General features: G+C 42.3%; 2 protein-coding genes across 3 annotated transcripts in view; one reads left to right on the forward strand and one right to left on the reverse strand.

Moving 5' to 3' along the window:
• Positions 1–8,670, forward strand: part of cdv3 (carnitine deficiency-associated gene expressed in ventricle 3) — a 38,125-nt gene extending 29,455 nt beyond the window's left edge. The window contains exons 5-6 of the mRNA XM_060850000.1: positions 3,735–3,791; positions 8,503–8,670. Of these exons, the coding sequence (XP_060705983.1) occupies positions 3,735–3,762 (28 nt within the window). The 3' untranslated portion in view covers positions 3,763–3,791; positions 8,503–8,670. The remainder of the gene's footprint in view (positions 1–3,734; positions 3,792–8,502) is intronic.
• Positions 8,671–14,892: 6,222 nt separating this feature from the next.
• topbp1 (DNA topoisomerase II binding protein 1) overlaps positions 14,893–21,007 on the reverse strand; it is a 73,361-nt gene continuing 67,246 nt past the window's right edge. For both annotated transcript variants that reach the window (XM_060849956.1, XM_060849957.1), the window contains exons 27-28: positions 18,454–18,615; positions 14,893–15,355 (exon numbers count right to left, since the gene is read on the reverse strand). In XM_060849956.1, the coding sequence (XP_060705939.1) occupies positions 15,242–15,355; positions 18,454–18,615 (276 nt within the window). In that variant the 3' untranslated portion in view covers positions 14,893–15,241. The remainder of the gene's footprint in view (positions 15,356–18,453; positions 18,616–21,007) is intronic.

A 21,007-nucleotide genomic window follows, 5' to 3' on the forward strand; every position in this document is an offset into this window, starting at 1 on the left:
GTCTTTGCTTTTCACATCCTAGGGACTTTCCAAACAACTTGACTGATGAGGGTTTGTAGTCGAGCCACTGCTCCACATGAAAACCTGGCACTCGGTCTGCTCAGCAAAATCCCATGATTTGTCAAGATGAATTAACCGACTCTGGTGTTGATGGGGGAAGTAAACGTTGGCCAGGGTGTGAAATCTGTTTTCCCTTTGAAACACTGCCGTGAGATCTTTGCCTACTCTGGCAAGCAGCAGCCTCAACTTAAAAAGCTCATCTGGATAGGTGGCATCTCCAGTAGCTGAAGTACTCTTTCAATACTGCACTGAGGAAATGGCTGTTGCATATCTTCCTAAACATGAGTGAATTTTTAACCTGCATGATCGTTCCTGCTTTGACCAGCAGTGAAGACTGAAGGATATTGATCCCTACTGACTTTGTTTGTTTGTTTCTTTCATTCGAAAGTCCCATTTGTATTTGTAAACGTTTACCCCTCCTTTCAATAATCTACTAAAGGCGAGTAACCCAGGCTATGCATCGTCTTGTGGATTTGCGATTCCATTCTGAACTCAACAGGATGACACTGACCTTGTCTCTTTGGATTTGATTTAATATACTTTCAACATGGCTTTTCTTCGAAGAGGCACACCAGACTGGTTGTTTCTCTATAAGCAGATAGAGCCAGTTTCTCCGGTACTATTTCACCGTAGCTTTTCCATGTTGGGTTTCTAATTGCAGAAAAAAAAACTTTTTTTTAACACGTTAGCTGTGATTCTTTATGGGAAAACAAATGAGCAAATCGTTTTGCAAGTGGGTACCAGGGAACTGAAATGTGTTCAGTTATTCATTTTAAACATCTTTGTAGATATCAAATGCTGCATCCTTTTGTGTCTATTCACAGAATTTGTTTCAGACAGAATCTAGGGAGACAAACAGGTTGAATTCAGTTGATGACCTCTCATCCGAGCTAAAGATATAGAAACTTTTTGAAGTTAATTGAAGGGAGGGTGGAGCAGGAAGAGGAGCGGTTTATTGGATTAGTAAATTTGCAGATGACACTCAAGTTGGTGGAGTCATGGACGGTGTGGAATAATGTTACAGGTTGCAGGGGGACTGGGATAAACTGCAGAATTGGGCTGAGAGGTGGCAAATGGAGTTCAATGCAGCTAAATGTGAGATGATGCACATTGGGAAGAATAACAGGAAGGCAGAGTACTGGGTCAATGGAAAGATTCTTGGTAGTGTGGATGTGCAGAGGGATCTTGGAGTCCCTGTACATAAATCTCTGAAAGTTGCCACCCAGGGTGATAGTGCTGTTAAGAAGGCATACAGTGTGTTAAGTTTCATTCGTAAAGGGATTGAGTTCCGGAGCCGCAATATCATGCTGCAAATAATACAAAGCGCTGGTGCGGCCACACTTGGAATATTGTATATATTTCTGGTCCCCATATTTCGGGAAGGATGTGGAAGCATTGGAAAAGATGCAGAGGAGATTTACCAGGATGTTACCTGGTCTGGAGAGAAGGTCTTATGAGGAAAGGCTGAGAGACCTGAACCTGTTTTCATTGGCAAGAAGAAGGCTGAGGGGATTTGGTAGAGACATACAAGATGATCAGAGGATTAGATAGGGTAGACAGTGAAAGTCTTTTTCCTAGGATGATGACGTCAGTGTGTATGAGGGGGCATAACTACATATTGAGGGGTGATAGATTTAAGACAGATGTCAGAGGCTGGTTCCTTACTCAGAGAGTGGTAAGGGCGTGGAATGCCCTACCTGCTAATGTAGTCAACTCAGCCACATTAGGGAGATTTAAACAATCCTTAGATAAGCACATGGATGATTTTGGGATAGTATAGGGGGACGAGCTGAGAATAGTTCATAGGTCGGCACAACATCGAGGGCCGAAGGGCCTGTTCTGCGCTGTATTGTTCTATGTTCTATATGTTCTATGTAGAGGTCATGAGTGTTGAAGTAACAAAACATTCCTTGATGCAATAGCCAGAAATTGTGTAACGGTAGATAGTAAAAAAAACATAAGTTGTATCCAACTGAGGTAAATTGCTACATAAACCAAACCTCAGTACAACATGAAAGGATGGGGAGAATCCCAACAAAGATCATTCCAATAAACAAAAGATAGGCAGAGGTGACTGGAAGTTGTTGAACTGAAAGTGGTTGTTCTTTGAGCTTGGTTGAGATTCACTGGAACACTGCAGCAAGTCATGGGAAGAAAGATTAACATGGAACAAGACAGAGAAATAAAATAAGTGATCTGAAACTTGATGTTGTACTTTAGGATTGATTAAAGCTTGTCTGTGAAGGGGTCGGTCAGTCTGATACAGGAATCATGTGAGCTGTGAATGTGAGATTGCATTGTTCTGTTTTGAATCGAGGGAAGGGGTGCACTGACCCTGATCATGTTGGCAGAGTTAGAAATTTGTGCAAGTGGACTGTGTACCGAACAAGAGGTCTAACAAGTGGTTGTATGGTGAACCTTGTAACATTAAGCAGATGACTGACCTGACTCAAGGTTAAGTGGGGACTTAATGCCGAAGCAAGTGTCAGCTAGGAAGCGTTTGGAACCTCCCTTTGGCAGTGACAGTGAGAAGGCAGGGAGGGGAAAGGGCAGGAGCTGCATCCCTTGATTTGGATTCTGTACCATAATGGACTTCAGCTGTATATCATCATCTCTGCCCGCAGCTTAGAACGAACTAGGCCCAGGAGTATCCTGTGCAGCCCCTTGAGCCAGCTGTACCTTCCAATATGACCATGACTCATGTCACCTTGGCCTGAACTCCATTTCTTAACTAATCTTCATAACCCTACAACCTATTAGTCATTAAAAATCTTGTCTGCAATGTTCTCTATCCTCTGGCTAGTTTGGTCTTCAGCTTGTTCCTATCTTTTCCACTTAATTTTGTATTCCGATGGTTTGCTGTCACCACCATGCCTCATGGATGCTGTGTATTTGTTTCCTCACTCTATCCACTGTTGCACACTCCAGCTTTTGCATCATAACATTTTGTTTAATTTTCCCTCACCTCCACCTTATCACAAATCATTTTGTTCTGGACAACCTCCCCCCTCGAGCCCCCAATTTAACACTTCCATCACAGGTCAAGGGAAATAGCAATGGAAGGTCATCGAGCTGAATTGTTAACTTGTTTCTGTCCCTGACCTGAGTTTTCCAGCATACTTTGTTCTTATTTCAGATTTCCAGCTTCTTGTATTTGTTTTTACTTTTATCATTTTTCCGATCAACCTGTGAGGAATGTTATACATGCCTCTGGAGCAAGTGAGACTTGAACCCCTTCCAGAGGTAGGGGCACTAATGCCAAAGGGCACCTGGTGCACCATTCCCAGAGGCACTATAATGCTAAAGTGGATGGAGCATGCCCTTATTCCATCTCTGCGCCAGAAATAAATTTATGGGCCCCTGGTAGGGATGTATTAGACCGTAAACTGATAACCGATATATTTAATCCTCGCCCAGTGGCTGAGGAGCGATTCCAATTTTGTTTTTGTGTTGTTGAAAATACATCAGACCTTCCATTTTGTTTAGTTGACCCCACAGATAAGAGTAACACGCACCATGTTTGAAGGAGAAAAGAGAATAGCTGGCAAAACTCTGCGACTGAAGGAGGGAAAAAAAATTCATCGGTCACATTGATACTGTTGACATTGCCTGACCTGCTTGTTTTTCCTCCCACTTTGTTTTCTCTTGCTCCCTTCCCCAAACTGAAAACCCAGGCTAATACTGAGCTCATTGGAGGCTTAGTCTGAAGAACAGGGAAAGATCCCACCAAGGTAGGTAACATTTCTTTTTGGGAGTTTGGATAACTAATTCCTGAGTGAGGTCACATTGGGATTAAATTTGTATTAACACTTTATGTGGATGTGTGGAATTATTAGATGTAAGCATTTGATATAAGTTTTGGTAGCTTTGTAAGTATCCATGTAATGTGTGCTGTCATCTAACCAAGCATTATTGCACCTGTGTGAGACATGACCAAAGATGGCCATTGCTGTAATATGTAATGTTTTAACCTAAAACACCTACATTTTCTAAATCATTTATATTTTAAACTGTTCTCTGAACAGGATACAAACTGAATTACATTACTAAGTACTTGGCAAGAGTATTAAGATCATTCAGCAGGAGGTTCTAAAATATAGGTTATGCTTGACAAGCATAAAATTTGTGGCAAATTTTTAGAGTCCTTTATAGATGAAAGAAATGCAACAGATCTAATGGATTTTCAGAAATAAAATCATTAAGCTACAACATGAGAGATTGAAAGCAAAACTAACAGGACAGGCTGTGGAGAATGTGGCACACAGAAGGTTCATGAGTATAAACAAAAGGGTTGGGGCAAAGGAGGTTTTCTTATAGTTTGTCATATGGCAGCTTCAAATACAAAAGCGAAACTTCTGAATTTACAAGTTGAGAACTGCACAAGTTTGTCAGTTACACCAGGCCAGTAGTGAGGTAACTGAGGACGACAATGGGAGAGATTGCTTGCTCACAGTTGAGAAGGGGATTGTAGAGGACTCGGTGCTCACCAGGAGAAAGAGCGTCCAACTAGAGGTCCATCTTGGAGAGGGGTTGGGAGGTCAAAGGGCAGGCTTTGGTGAGCATTGGATTTTGCTGAGTGTGAGCAACATGAAGGTAAAGTCAGGTCAGGTCTCACTTTACAGCAATAGGGGACAGTATTACTGAGGGACAGTAATAGCAGAGAGTGGAGTGGTATGCTCCTGTGAGATGTGGGAGATCAGAGAGCAGTCAAATGTCCCCAACGACTAATCTGTAGGAAGTGTCCATCTGAAGCTCTTCTCGCACCACATGGATTGGTTGGACACTCAGGAGCAGGTAGGAGGCAGAGAGTTTTATAGAGAGAAGTTTCAGGGATCTGATCACAAGGGTTCAGCCAAATAGATGGGTGACAGCCAGGAGAAGAAAGCAACAGGAGCCAGATCAGAAGCGCTGCGATGGCATTTGTGCAGCTGAGGGGGTTCAAATGTCAATAAGTGGTAATGATCAGGAACTCCCTCGTCAGAGGCATTTCTGTCTGTGCATGAGACTCCGAGATGGTGTGTTTCCTCCCTGATGCCAGGGTCAAGGATGACTGCACACAGAAGGTGTTGGTCCATGTTGATAGTAACAAGATAAGCAGGAAGAGTGATGGGACATGGCAAAGGGAATTTAAGGAGTTAGGAGCTGAAAAGCTGGGCCTCTAGGATTGTAATCTCAGGATTATTCCCTCTGAATGGGCTCGTGAGGTCATAAATAGGTAATCCAGGTGAATGCTGTCTGAAGAACTGGCATCAGGAGGAAGGGCTTCAGATACCTGCATCATTGGGATCTCTTCCAAGGCAGGAGGGACTTGTATGAGAGCGGGTTACATCTAAACTGGAGGGGCATCAACATCCTGGTAGGGAGATTTGCTAATGACACACAGGATTCAAAGTGTGGCAGGGGGTGGGAGCTACCACATTAGGTCAGCTATAGAGTGCTTGAGGAGAAGATAGACTTGGTTGACTTAATCTTTTCGGAAGAATAGGCATGGCCAGGTTAATGAACACTGCAAGTAAAAAGTGAGGTCTGCAGATGCTGGAGATCAGAGCTGAAAATGTGTTGCTGGTTAAAGCGCAGCAGGTCAGGCAGCATCCAAGGAACAGGAAATTCGACGTTTCGGGCACAAGCCCTTCATCAGGAATGATTTCCTCATTCCTGATGAAGGACTTGTGCCTGAAACGTCGAATTTCCTGTTCCTTGGATGCTGCCTGACCTGCTGCGCTTTAACTAGCAACACATTTTCAGCTCAGTAATGAATACTGCAGTACTGGTCTGACTGAAGTGTTTATTTCAGTGGCAGGAGAATAACAGGTAAGTCTGAGCTGACCGCCTCTGTTCGTACACAGGACTATGATGTGCCCATTACAGAAACTTGGTTGAGAGAAGGGCAGGACTGACAGCTCAATGTTCCAAGGTTTAGATATTTCAGGTATGACAAGAGTGAAAAAGGGGTTGGGGGAGTTGCTTTACAAATAAAGGAGACTCTTACAGCTGGCTGAAAGGACACCTTGGAGGGCTTAGTTAGTGAGGCCTCAGAACTCCAGAATAAGGAAGGTGAAATCACTCTGGGGTTATGAGGCAACCCAACAGCCAGAGGGAGGTAGAGGAATAGATATATAAGGAGATCATGGAAATAACTGTGTTGTTGTAGTGGGTAATTTTAATTTCAATATTGACTGGGATTCCCATAGTGCCAGGGCTCAGGTGGAACAGAATTTATTTGATGCATCCAGCAGGGCTTCTTGAAACAGTGTAGATAGTACAACCAGGGAAGGGACCATACTTGACTTGAAGAATGAGCTCAGCCAGGTGATCCAAGTTTCAGTTAGGGAGCATTTTGGGCATAATGATCATAATTCCGTAAGTTTTAAGATAGTTATGGGTAAGTATAACTGATCCTCGAGTGAAATTAGGGAGAGTTAATTACAGCAGAATTAGGAACTGAAGAAATTAAATTGGGGACAGCTGTTTGAATCTATTGGGAGACCTGTAGGATGACCGCATCATCTGACTGAGTCTTTTAAAGGCCAGTTAGGAGTTCAGGGTTTGCATGTTCCTATGAGCATGATAGATAATGATTGCAAGATTTGGAAACCCTAGTTGACAGATATTGAAAGTTTACTCAAAAAGTAAAAGGAAGTATCTGTAAGGTTCAGGAAACTGAAGTCAGACAATGCTCTTGAGGAACATGGAGGAGGCAAGAAAGAACTTACACAAGGAATTAGGAAGTCCATAAGGGGCCATGAAATGTCCTTGGCAAGTAGGGTTCGGGAGAATGCCAAGGCATTGTACATGTACTTAGGACCAAGAAGGTAGCTAGGGAAAAGTTAGGTCTGCTCTTGAACAAAGGGAATTTGTGTGTGGACCCAAAGGAAGTGTTTTGCATATATATTCAAGCAAAAAGACATGGATAATTGTAAGATAATGAGGAGAATGTTCATATTCTGAGGCATATTGATATTAAGGAGTGTGTGTGTCTTGAAAAATATTAAGGTGGATACCACATTACACTAACAGGATGCGAAGGCTTTGGAGAGGATACAAGGGTACATCAGGCTGTTGCCTGGTTTGGCTGGTATTAACTGAGGAGTGATTGGACAAGCTTGGATTGTTTTCACTTGAACATTGGGCTGAGGGGCAACCTGATAGTTTACAATATTGAGAAACACAGACTAGATAGTCCATTTTCCCCGGGTAGAAATGTCAATTCCTAGGGGATGTAGGCTTAAGGTAAAAGGGCAAAAGTTTGAATTGGGTGCAAGAGGCAAGTTTTGTTGTTACACAAGATGGGAAGTGTCGAGTGTGTGTTGGGAAAACACAGCAGGTCAGGCAGTATCCAAGGAGCAGGAGAATCGATGTTTCAGGCATAAACCCTTAATCAGGAATGAGGCTTATGTGCTTGGGGGTAGTGAGATAAATGGGGGAGGAGGGGGTTGGGTTGGGGGGAAGGTAGCTGAGAAAGCGATAGGTAGATGAAGGTGGGGGAGAAGGTGATAAGTCGGGGGGGTGGGTGGAGCAGATAAATGGGAAAGGTGATGGACAGGTCAGGAGGGTAGTGCTGAGCTGGAGGCTTGGGACTGGGATAATGTGGAGGGAGGGGAAGTGAGGACACTGTTGAAATCCACATTTATCCCGTGTGGTTGAAGGGTCCCAAGGCAGAATATGAGACGTTCCTCCTCCAGACGTTGTGATAAAGGTTTGGCAGTGGAGGAGGCCCAGGATCTGCATGTTCTAAAAAGAGTGGGGGGGGGGTTGGTGTTCAGTCACAGGGCGGTAGGGTTGGTGGGTGTGGGTGTACCAGAGATATTCTCTTAAATGATCCACAAGAAAGCGTCCTGTTTCCCTGTAGAGGTGACCACAACAGCTGTAACAGATACATTCGATGACATTAGTAGAGGTACAGGTAAATTTCTGTAAATTTCGACGCAGGCAGGCATATCTGGGTCCCATGTGGGTGCCCACAGCTACCCCTTTGGTTTGGAGGAAGAGGGAGGATTGGAAGGAGAAGTTATTGAGGGTGAGAACCAGTTCAGCCAGACAGATGAGGTTGCTGGTAGAAGGATACTGGTTGGGACAGCATGAGAGGAGGAAACTGAGTGCTTGGAGATTTTCATTGTAGCAGATTGATGTCCATGGTGAAGATGAGACGTTGGGGGCAGGGGAAACCAAAATCTTGGAGGTGAAGGGTGTATCCCGAACGTAGGTGGGGAGTTCCTGGGCTAAGGAGGACAGGATGGCATCAAGGTAGGCAGAGATTATAATAATCACCTACTTCTAGATGAGCTTTCCACTTAATTATTGCAGAATTTGATTCTAATTTTTTGCTACCAGATCGAAGGTTTTTAATGTTTCTGATTTCCTTGTTCCATTGTTTTTATTGTGCAATTTAATTTGCTTTTATTCAAGTTTGATTCAGTTATGACTGTTTTCACTCATTTATAGGTGCTGTTAGACATGAAGGGTGTATTTGGATCCAGTGAGATATTAAATTCCTCTGTCTTCAGTGCTGCTGGAAACCTGACAGTAATTGCTCCTACATTCACTGGAGCAGTGAAACCACTTGGGTACTGAATTGTAGAATAATTGTGAACTTTGTGCAGAATAAATAATGGAACTTCCATCGTCTCATTTTCTGATCACTTTCTTGGGTTTAGATCTTACCACTTTGGGAAATTTAAGGTGGCATGGAGGTACGGGTGAGTTAGCTCAGTCATTGAGAAAGATCAAGAAGGGGTGATAATTCTGGAGAAGCACATGATTCATCAGGTATATATCCATGAGCAAGGGGGACCATTTCAAAAGGCTCTGATGGTCTGCGTTTGATAATCCTAAAAGTAGTCGCCAGAGATTGGCTATAACTTCCTCCAGAGTCCAAGGATTTTTGGAAGTATTAGTGGATTAGAAACCTGCCAATGCAACATCCCTTTCCAAAAAAGGAGGGAGGCAGTAAGTAGCTAATTATAGGTTGATTAAGCTAACATCTATTGGAAAAATGTTGGAATCAGTTACTAAAGTAGCAATACCACATTTGGAAAATTTATCATCTGGTTGAACGGAGTCAGCATGAATTTATGAAAGGGGAAAGAAATTGTCTAATTTGAGTTTTTCAAGGAAGTCTCAACAAAAGATTGCTTTGTGTATGGGAAATATATCTCATGAACTTGATTGAGTGTTTTGAATAGGTAATGAAGAGGACTGATGGGGGCAGTGGTGGACATAATCTAAATGGACTTCAGTAAGGCGTTTCACAAGGTTCCTCATGGTAGACTGGTTAGAAAAGTTAGATCTCATGGAATACAGGGAGAACTAGACATTTGGATACAGAACTGAGTTGAACGTAGGAGACAGAGGGCAGTGATGGAAGGTTGCCTTTCAGACTGGAGGTTTGTGACCAGTGGTGTGCCACAAGGATCAGTGCTGGGTCCACTGCTTTTTGTCATTATGTATATATGATTTGAATATGAACATGGAGGTATAGAGATGTAGTGGACAGCAAAGAAGGCTACCTGAGTATAATGGGATCTTGATCCAATTGGCTGAGGAGTGGCAGATAAAGTTTCACTTAGATAAATGTGAGGTGCTGCATTTTGGAAAGGTGAATTGGATAGGATTTATAGACTAAATGGTAAGATCCTGGAGTATATGGGCCAAGTGCTGGCAAATGGGACTAGTTTAGGTTAGGATATCTGGTCGGCATGGACGAGTTGGACAGAAGGGTCTGTTTCTGTGCTGTACATCTCTATGATTCTAAGAGTAGAATCATTGGATGTGTTGTATTTGAACTTCAAGAACACATTCAAGGTACCTCAATAGGTTTAGCCATAAGAGCTTGTGGTATTAAAGCTAGTTTTTGGTGTGGATAGGAAATTGGCTAATGGGCAGGGAAGAGTAAGTGGCTATGGGCGGCTTTGTCAGCTTGGCAACCTGTAACAAGTGGACATTGACATGGATAAATGGAAATGGTGACCCTTATTTCAAAGGGGCTTGGAGTATGAGTAGGGAAGTCTTACTACATCTGTGTAAGGTGCTGGCTGAGACCATATCTGGAGTACTGAGAGCAGTTTTGGTCTTTTTAAGGAGAATTGTCACTTTATTGGGAGACATTTCAGAGCAGGTTTATTAGGATGATCCTCTGTATGGAGAGACTGACTGTAACTAAAGGCTAAACAGGTTGGGACTCTCCTCACTGGAGGCTTCGAAAAGTGAGAGGTGATCTCAAACATGTAGGATTCTTAAGAGGCTTGATGGTAAATGTTGAGATGTTTCTCCATCTGGGACTAGAAGACATCTTCTTCAGAATAAAAGAGCACCAATTTAAGACTGAGATGAGAAATTTCTTGGAGGGTTCAGTGTCTTTGGACATCCTTGCTATAGACCGCTATGGTGGCAGTGATCTTGTGTATATTTAAGACTGAGATTCTTGATTCTCCTACTGATCAACTTTTACAGGGGAAAAACAGGAAAGTGGACATGAGGAATGTCAGATTGGTCATGATCCCATTGAATGGTGAAGCACATTTGAGGGGCTGAAGAGCCTCTTCCTATCTCTCATAGTCTACCTCAATGGGAGAGTGGTTCAAAATTCTCAGGATTTGAGCTCTGAAGGAGTGCTGTTTTATCAGAAGTGCCATCTTTCAAATGCAATTTTAAACAGAGGCCTGGGCTGCCTTTTCAAGCGGCCATGAAAAATTCCTTGGCATTTTGGAGAAACAGCGGACTTTATCCTGGCCAATATTTATCCTAAATCAATATCACAAAACAGAACAGGTGGTCATTTTCGCACTGCTGTTTTGAGAATTTGCTATTTTTTCCTTCTGGATGTCTGCATTTCTAAATTTAGAGGCAGGATCTGAAATACATTGGTGAAATATGGCAATAAGTTACCAATAGGATTTATAGGTGACATTACTTAAGACCATAAGACATAGGAGTGGAAGTAAGGCTTTTCGGCCCATCGAGTCCACTCTGCCATTCAATGGCTGATGGGCATTTCAACTCTACTTACCCGCATTCTCCCCGTAGCCCTTAATTCCTTGTGACATCAAAAATTTATCAATCTCTGCCTTGAAGACATTTAACGTCCCAGCCTCCACTGCACTCTGCGACAATGAATTCCACAGGCCCACCACTCTCTGGCTAAAGAAATGTCTCCGCATTTCTGTTCTGAATTGACCCCCTCTAGTTCTAAGGCTATGTCCACGGGTCCTAGTCTCCTCGCCTAATGGAAACAATTTCTTAACGTCCACCCTTTCCGAGCCATGTATTATCTTGTAAGTTTCTATTAGATCTCCCCTTAACCTTCTAAACTCCAATAAGTACAATCCCAGGATCCTCAGCTGTTCCTCGTATGTTAGACCTACCATTCCTGGGATTATCTGTGTGAATCTCCGCTGGACATGCTCCAGTGCCAGTATGTCCATCCTGAGGTGTGGGGCCCAAAACTGGACACAGTACTCCAAATGGGGCCTAACCAGAGCTTTATAAAGGCTCAGTTGCACATCGCTGCTTTTATATTCCAACCCTCTTGAGATAAATGACAACATTGCATTCACTTTCTTAATCACGGATTCAACCTGCATGTTTATCTTTAGAGAATCCTCAACTAGCACTTCCAGATCCCATTGTACTTTGGCTTTGAATTTTCTCACCGTTTCGAAAGTAGTCCATGCTTGTATTCTTTTTCCCAAAGTGCAAGACCTCGCATTTGCTCACATTGAATTTCATCAGCCATTTCCTGGACCACTCTCCCAAACTGTCTGGATCTTCTGCAGCCTCCCCACTTCCTCAGTACTACCTGCCTGTCCACCTAACTTCGTATCATCAGCAAACTTCGCTAGAATGCCCCCAGTCCCTTCATCCAGATCATTAATATATAACGTGAACAGCTGCGGCCCCAACACTGAACCCTGCGGGACACCGCTTGTCACCGGCTGCCATTCCGAAAAAGAACCTTTTATCCCAACTCTCTGCCTTCTGTCAGACAGCCAATCCTCAATTCATGCCAGTAGCTCACCTCGAACACCATGGGCCCTCACCTTACTCAGCAGCCTCCCATGTGGCACCTTATCAAAGGCCGTTTGGAAGTCTAGATAGACCACATCCACTGGGTTTCCCTGGTCTAACCTACTTATCACCCCTTCAAAGAATTCTAACAGGTTTGTCCGGCACGACCTCCCCTTACTAAATCCATGTTGACTTGTTCTAATCCAACCCTGCTCTTCCAAGAATTTAGAAACCTCAGCCTTAACGATGGATTCTAGAATTTTACTAACAACTGAGGTTAGGCTAATAGGCCTATAATTTTCCATCTTTTGTCTTGATCCTTTCTTGAACAAGGGGGTTACAACAGCGATCGTCCAATCATCTGGGACTTTCCCTGACTCTAGTGACTTTTGAAAGATCTCAGCCAACGCCTCTGCTATTTCCTTAGCCACCTCCCTCAGAACTCTAGGATGTAGCCCATCGGGGCCAGGAGATTTATCAATTTTAAGACCTTTTAGCTTTTCTAGCACTTTCTCTTTTGTAATGGCAACCATACTCAACTCAGCCCCCTGACTCCTTTAATTGTTGGGGTATTACTCATGTCTTCCACTGTGAAGACTGACGCAAAGTATTTAAGTTCTCCAGCTATTTCCTTATCTCCCATCACAAACCTTCCAGCATCAGTTTGAAGTGGCTCAATGTCTACTTTTGCCTGTCGTTTGTTTCTTATGTATTGAAAGAAACCTTTTCTATCATTTCTAATATTACTGGCTAACGTACCTTCATATTTGATCCTCTCCTTCCTTATTTCTCTCTTTGTTATCCTCTGTTTGTTTTTGTAGCCTTCCCAATCTTCTGATTTCCCAGTGATCTTGGCCAGTTTATAGGATTTCTCTTTTTCTTTGATACATTTCCTGACTTCCTTTGTCAGCCATGGCTGTCTAATCCCTCCCCGGATAATCTATCTTTTCTTGGGGATGAACCTCTGTACAGTGTCCTCAATTATACCCACAAACTCCTGCCATTTTTGCTCTACTGTCTTCCCCGCTAGGCTCTGCTTCCAGTCGATTTTCGTCTCTCATGCCCCTGTAATTACCTTTGTTTAACTGTAACACCATTACGTCCAATTTTGCCTTCTCTCTTTCAACTGCAGACTGAACTCTACCATATTATGATCGCTGCTTCCTAAGTGTTCCCTTACTTTAAGATCTTTTATAAAGTCTGGTTCATTACATAGCACAAGATCCAGAATAGCCTGCTCCCTTGTGGGCTCCATGACAAGCTGTTCCAAAAAGCCATCCTGTCAGCATTCCAAGAATTCCCTTTCGTTGGATCCACTGGCAACATTTACCCAGTTCACCTGCATATTGAAGTCCCCCATGATCACCGTGACCTTGCCTTTCTGACATGCCTTCTCTATTTCCTGCTACATGTTGCGCCTCTGGTCTTGACCACTGTTAGGAGGTCTGTACATAACTCCCCTTATGGGTTTTTTTTGCCTTTGTGGTTCCTCAATTCCACCCACACAGACTCCACATCATCCAACACTATGTCAGAAAGGAACAGGCATTAAAAAGTGATGGAAAAATTAAAATTACTTTATAATCTTCAGCCTTCCTATTTAATTTGGGATAATGTTGAAGAAAATATGGGTTAAATATTCAGTGGTGGTGGGAGAAGAGATGAAATTGGAACATTTCATTGGAATGTGAAGTGGAAGAAATGTGTGACAAGAGACATCCAGCAGAAGTGATGCAGAAACAGGCTGGGGCCAGGAACCAAGTGGAAGGAGTGTTGCTGGATGTTAAGAGTACGGCCATTTAGAAATGTGGTCTCTGACATAATTGGCCCAAGTTTAATAGTGTGTGAAACAGGCGGCACAGCGGTTAGCACTGCTGCCTCACAGCGCCAGAGACCCGGGTTCAATTCCCGACTCAGGCGACTGACTGTGTGGAGTTTGCACGTTCTCCCTGTGTCTGCGTGGGTTTCCTCCAGGTGCTCCAGTTTCCTCCCACAGTCACAAAGATGTGCAGGTCAGGTGAATTGGCCACGCTAAATTGCCCATAGTGTTAGGTAAAGGGGTATATGTAGGGGAATGGGTGGGTTGCGCTTCGGATTTGTTGGGCCGACCAACCTATACACAAGCAAAATATTGAAGCAGCTGCGAAAAGAGAAGCAGTTAACATCAAGTCAATCGTGACTCTGCTGAGTGTACAGGTTCTGACAGAGTCGTGTAGAACTTCGGCTGAATACTCCAGGTTGTGGATGCTGGTCGGTTCAGTAATTTTTTTAGCTCACTGGGTTCTGGAGTCAAGAGACAATGAGCCTTGGAGACTCAATAACTTGGCATTGTTGAATCACAGGAGCTATGAATGATGTTTGGATAGTTAGCACTACACACTATCTGTAGTCGCATGTTGAGAACTCCTTTCAATTGATAAAGATTAAATTTCTCATGAGTTCATGAAGGAGCTTCAAAACTCTACTTTTCACCAGTAACCAAGGAGTCATGTAAGGTTCCAGTGATCACAAAACAAAATGAACTATGATCACAAAACCTTAAAAATTCTGGAATCCAATATGTCCAACTTAAAACTGATTGAAATAGTCATGTGAGATGAACATTCAAGGCTGATTTTCAGCCACAATTCTTTTAGCTATTCTGAGTGTTGCAATTCCTATATATCTCAAAATCCAAGAGGGAATATTCACATCAAAGAAAAATCGTTCTTGATGATGAGGTCATGTTTTAGGTTGTACAAGCCACCACCTTGAACAGAGGCAGTGACTTAAAATACAGTGTAAAGGAAGAGAGAGATACTGTAATACCAGTTCAGACCAACAACAAAGTTTTCTAGGCAAATATATTTATTTAAAATACTATCAAAAAAGGTAGTCAAATATTTATCTTCTGCTTTAATAGCAAACCGAAGAGGAGATTGAACAAATAACTAAATGAAGGAGCTTGGTGTTTTAATTGGTTGACATGGACCTGACAAAGCCAAAAATAAGATGCCTAATTTTATAAATCAGTTCCATGTTTTTGAGCTTCCAAATACCCCACTGAAAAACGTACTGAATTTATCATTGCAGGTGAACGGAGTGGCATGAAAATCTGTCCTTTCTTAAACAATCATTTCTTGAATGAGCAATATTAATGGCATTTATCATAAAACTAAATCACAGACTTGAAGGAACCTCAACTTTTTCTACACTTTCTTGGATCAGAATCATCTCCAGATGATTTCCGTTTACGAGTTCCCATCCCAGACTCAGCAGTTAGGTAGTAATTCTCAACTGGAGGAGGATGTTCCTGGAAATGTAAAGAAAATTTGTTCAATGTCCCAACATCCAAATTAAAGGTCAGATATCAATAAAAATGAAAGCACCAAGAAAATGAAAATACACTTTAGACAAATGCTCCTTTACTGAGACCTTCAGGTAGACAACAGTTTCTGTGAATAATCTAAATAGATCTACCAGTTGCAATTATCTTCAATACTATTGCCATCTTATGATAAAACTTAGAGCTGAATTTTTGTTAGAGAGGAAATTAGAGAGAAACTAGGAGTGTTTTTTTTTAAAAAGTCAGCTAATTGTTAGGATCTGAAATGTATACCCAAAAAAGGATGGTGGAAGCTGATCCAATAGACATTTCTCTTTTGAAAGTCGCTAAGCACTTCAAATAGGTCATTGGGAAAAGATAAATGAACCCAATTGCACAGCGCTTTTACAAAGTGAACCTGATAATGATGGGCTGAATGGTGTGCTTCCATGGTGTACCATTTTATCAAGTGCATGGCACTGTACCCGTCCAGTGTGCTACAACACCTGTATTCATTCAGTATTTACACTCAGGCAGACGCAATGTGAACCTCAGAAATTTCCCACAGGTGGTACAATAAGGAAACCATGGTGACAACACATTGGTCACTGATTCAAAATGAGGTTCTGCTCAAATTTTGGTACAAAATCTCTGGTAAAAGCTTGAACATAAGCTCTCCAAGGTATCAACGTAATCCACTTGTGTCTGGAACAATACCTGAGGTTCTGTAATAAGCACTGATCAAGGCTATTGATCATAAGTAAATCTTTTTTGAAGCAATGTTGTCCTACACTTATCATTTTAAAAGCAGTGCAAAATCTAAATCTAAGCAGTATAGATATTGGTGTGCACCACTAACCCAAACAATGAACAAATGGATTTAAATGAATTTTCCAATGCAATGATTGCAGCAAGTAATCTAAGCAACAGGCGCAAACTGATTTAACATACAGCACTGATGAGTGAGAAAGTTTAATTCGCCCAAGCAGAATGCAGTCTGAAAGTATTAGTATCTTTTTCATTGCTACTGATGACTGAGAATGTAAGATAAAAAGGATGCAAACAAGAGATCTTCTAACTTGCTGCAGGAGGGTCATAAGGCCTTTCTCAATGAGATGGAAGCCTGGCGATGAAGACTGGTTGCCTCATCAAAGGATCAGTCTTTCTGTGCAGTGAGCAGATGGACATGGACAGAGCTGGTGGAAGCTCAGTGTGTTGACGACAGTAAGGCTTTGGCTGTTAGACATTCAGGGGAGGTGAAAACTTTATTTCCATTATTTTCTTCCATGTCCTATCTGAAAGGCTCAGACAAAGCAACTGTACTAACCTCAGTATCAAAGAAACCCAACAGGTATGACATGGAGGTGCCTATGTTAGACTAGGTGGACAAAGTCAGAAGTCACATGACACCAGTTTACATTCAACAGGTTTAAATCACAAGCTTTGGGAGTGCTGCTCCTTTGTCAGCTGTTAGTGAAGATGCACTCTGAAAGCTTGTGATTGCAAATAAACCTGTACTATAACCTGGGTGTCATGTTACTTCTGACTTTGAAACAGACAGATGGACAGCAACAAGCTGTTGTAATAGCTTGTAATACTTTAGAGTGTTTTTCTTTGCATGCCAAGAGAGTACAAGGTAGAGGGTGAAGAACAGTGGGAGCATACTGAACCTCAGGGCAAGGAGAAAGCAGCAAAACCTTGCCATTGTGGGAGTGACAGGGATCAAGGTGGATTGGGGACAGCTCTTCTAGATATTCAATGCTTCCACAGTGGATCATGCCAAAGGATCAGCCTTCCACTTGCTCCCACCAACCACATACAATAAACAATCCTGTTGCACAGTTTAGGTCCTGTGGCCAAGAAGAGAGGCTCAACAGCAATTGTTCTGGAGCAGTCAGAATGATGCAACAGGGGGCAGCAGGAAGACAAGTGGTGGGAAAGTGAGGCAGAACAACCTCAACGGGGACTGAGAGGACTGGCCTTATTTCTGAAGACACCTTGTGCCCTTCGATGAGGAATGAACTGAAAATTCAGAGCTCCTCACCATTAGTTAATTCAGTTCACAATGAAGCAACTGTTGAGGAAGATTCAAAGCCAGATCTTCAATAGCAAAGAATTTGAATCTCTTAGGAAGTTTTAGGGAGGTTTGATGACCTGTAGTGTCACTAATGGCTAGGATATTGCTGAAAAATCCAAGGGATATTTTTTGACTCCAAGTGCTATTTGATAAGCTCTGTGGGGTGTTTGACTCAAATTTACCTCTTGTTAATTCTGGTTAGACTTCAAATTCGATACATTTGTACATTTAAAAGTTCTTTTGTTAATAATACTGCATTGTTGCTCAAGTAAGTTATTTTTCCGTAATAAAGTAGATTTTTATTTATTAATTTAAGAAACCTGACTGACTTGTTTCTGATGTGGAGCCATAGACTGTATATAATATGTACAACCAGCACTATCACAAACACTTTAAATTCAGAGCTGGGCATGTCAGTGGAATAATGAGATAGGGAAGGACATCAAACCAGTTCTCCTAACTGTGTTGTAAAAAAGGCTGCTCCTGTATGACCCACCCCTAAGATACAACTGAGTTACTGTATTCTGGAATGAATCATCTGTGGTTTAAAATTTGAAAACTTTAACATCAAAAGTCATAAAATACTACCGTCAATATCAAATTAAGTGATTGGAAAAAAAGCAATTGAATCCTTTCTCTTATAGTAGAAAACAACAAAAGGAACAAAATATTTTTTAAAAATGCAGTGCTGCAAGTTGTATGTTAAAAATCTTAGAATTTGTAAAGAGCAAAATTAGATTCAAGTTTTGGGAGTCAGATGAGGTTTTAACAAAGGATCTATCTGCCCAAATCATTAGGCACCCTTGGATCCCAAAGTTGTCCTAATTGTTTTATGCATTGATTTTGCATGAGTTCTCACTGCAGCAGGTTAATAACGCAAAAGGCCACAAGGCAAGTGGCCTTTCAGCAAGTCATGCATAGAGAGCACACACTTAATGGCTTCAAAGTAATAACCTCAGCATGACACCTCCACAGAATATTTTAAGACGATTTAAAACAAGGGACAAACCTGTATGAGGTAGTCTGCAATGTATTCTGGTTTGAGGCACATCACATTATGTTCAACAGCCTCAGCCAAATTCACTCTCGGATCTTCTGGTTTTAGTTTGCTGAAGTCAGCGAACAGATGAGTGGCATCTTTGTATTCAGGTAACAAATGATTAGGAAGTACCTGAAGTTTGAGAAAGATTTGAATACCATCATTAACACAAAATTGTATTAAACTCAATTGTTCTATACAAAAGTTTAAAGTACTTGATGTATTCTTTAAATGAAACTTATGCTGAATGATTCACTCCATTATAGGGCAATAGGACATGTCACTCAATCATAGGACAGGGCATGTGGAGAAACAACTGGCTTTGCAGGTGTAAGGAGCCATAGGTAACAGCTTCCAAAAACCTCCTGAGAGCATCCTGGTTCCACAACGGTACCATCAGTTACCACTGACCAGAAATTTAACGGGACGAGCCATCTAAATACTATAGCTAGGAGAGTAGCTCAAAGGCTGGGCAGAATGTGGTGTTTAACTCACCTCCCAACTCCACAAAACCTGTCCACCATCTACAAGGCACAAGTCAGGAGCATGTATGCACCCCACTTGCTTGAACGGGTGCAACGTCAACAACATAAGTAGCTTGACCCAATCAATCCAAACAGCCTGCTGGACTGGCACCACGTCCACAAGCTTACACTCCCTCCACCATCAAATCACAGCAGCAGTGTGTAACAGAAAACACAACGCATTGTATAAAATCACCAAGGCTCCTTCAACAGGATCTTTCGAACCCATGACCTCTAATATATAGAAGATAAGGGTAGCAAACACATGGGAACACCACCGTAGAGTCATAGAGATGTACAGCACAGAAACAGACACTTCGGTCCAATTTGTCCATGCCGACCAGATATCCCAACCCAATCTAGTTCCCACCTGCCAGCACCTGACCCATATCCCTCCAAATCCTTCCTATTTCATATACCCATCCAAATGCCTTTTAAATGTTGCATTGTACCAGCCTCCACCACTTCCTCTGGCAGCTCATTCCATACACATACCACCCTCCACGTAAAAAAGTTGCCCCTTAGGTCTCTGTTATATTTTTCCCCTCTCACCCTCAACCTATGCCCTCTAGTTCTGGACTTCCCCACCCCAGGGAAAAAACTTTGTTTACTTATTCTATCAATGCCCCTCATAATTTTATAAACCTCTAGAAGGTCACCCCTCAGCCTCTAGCGCTCCAGGGTAAACAGCCCCAGCCTGTTCAGCCTCTCCCTGTAGCTCAAATCCTCCAACCTTGGCAACATCCTTGTAAATCTTTTCTGAACCCTTTCAAGTTTCACAACATCTTTCAGATAGGAAGGAGACCAGAATTGCACACAATATTCCAACAGTGGCCTAACGAATATCCTGTACAGCTGCAACATGACTTCCCAACTCCTGTACTCAATACTCTGACCAATAAAGGAAAGCATACCAAACACCTTCTTCACTATCCTGCAACTCCACTTTCAAGGAGCTATGAACCTGCACTCCAAGTTCCCTCTGTTCAGCAACACTCCCTAGGACCTTACCATTAAGTGTATAAGTCCTGCTAAGATTTGCTTTCCCAAAATGCAGCACCTCGTGTTTATCTAAATTAAACTCCATCTGGCACTTTTCAGCTCATTGGCCCATCTGGTCAAGATCCCGTTGTAATGTGAGGTAACCTTTTCCGCTGTCAACTACACCTTCAACTTTAGAGTCATCTGCAAACCTACTAACTAAACGTCTTATATAAATTATTTGGATGTGAGCATAAATGAAGAAAAGTAATGGACCCAGCACCGATCCTTGTGGCACTCCACTGGTCACAGGCCTCCAGTCTGAAAAACAACCCTCCACCACCACCACCCTCTGTCTTCTACCTTTGAGCCAGTTCTGTATCCAAATGGCTAGTTCTCCCTGTATGCTATGCGATCTAATCTTGCTAACCAGTCTCCCATTTGGAACCTTGTTGAACACCTTACTGAAGTCCATATAGATCACATCTACTGCTCTGCACTCATCAGTCCTCTTTGTTACCACTTGCAAGTTGCCCTCCAAACCACACACCACCTTGACTTGGAAACATATCACTGTTCCTTCTGTGTGACTGGGTCAAACTACTGGAATTCACAGCATTGACAGTGTATCTACTACATTTAGACATGAGCAGTTCAAGAAGGCAGCTCACCACCACCTTCTCAAAGGCAGCAAGGATAGGAAATATGAACAAGAGTAGGTCTCTTGCCCTTTGAGCCTGCTCTGCCCTTCAAAAAGATCATTGTTGATCTGATTTTAACATCAAATCTACATTCCTGTATACCTCTAATATTCTTTCATTCCTTGGTAAATACTTCCCAGCCAGTGACGCCCACATACCATGAATGAATGAAAAATATCAGTCTTATGCTTAGCAGATGAAGTATTTTAATTGCTAAGTAATATGAAGGATAAAGCCCAACTCATAAGGCATGTGTTAGAAATAGCTGTAGGGTGAAAATTGGGCAGCAAAAGTATTGCTTGCTTTTGACTTCTGTTG

Source organism: Hemiscyllium ocellatum, chromosome 34 (genome assembly GCF_020745735.1).
Source record: "Hemiscyllium ocellatum isolate sHemOce1 chromosome 34, sHemOce1.pat.X.cur, whole genome shotgun sequence".
NCBI classification, from domain to species: Eukaryota; Metazoa; Chordata; class Chondrichthyes; order Orectolobiformes; family Hemiscylliidae; genus Hemiscyllium; species Hemiscyllium ocellatum.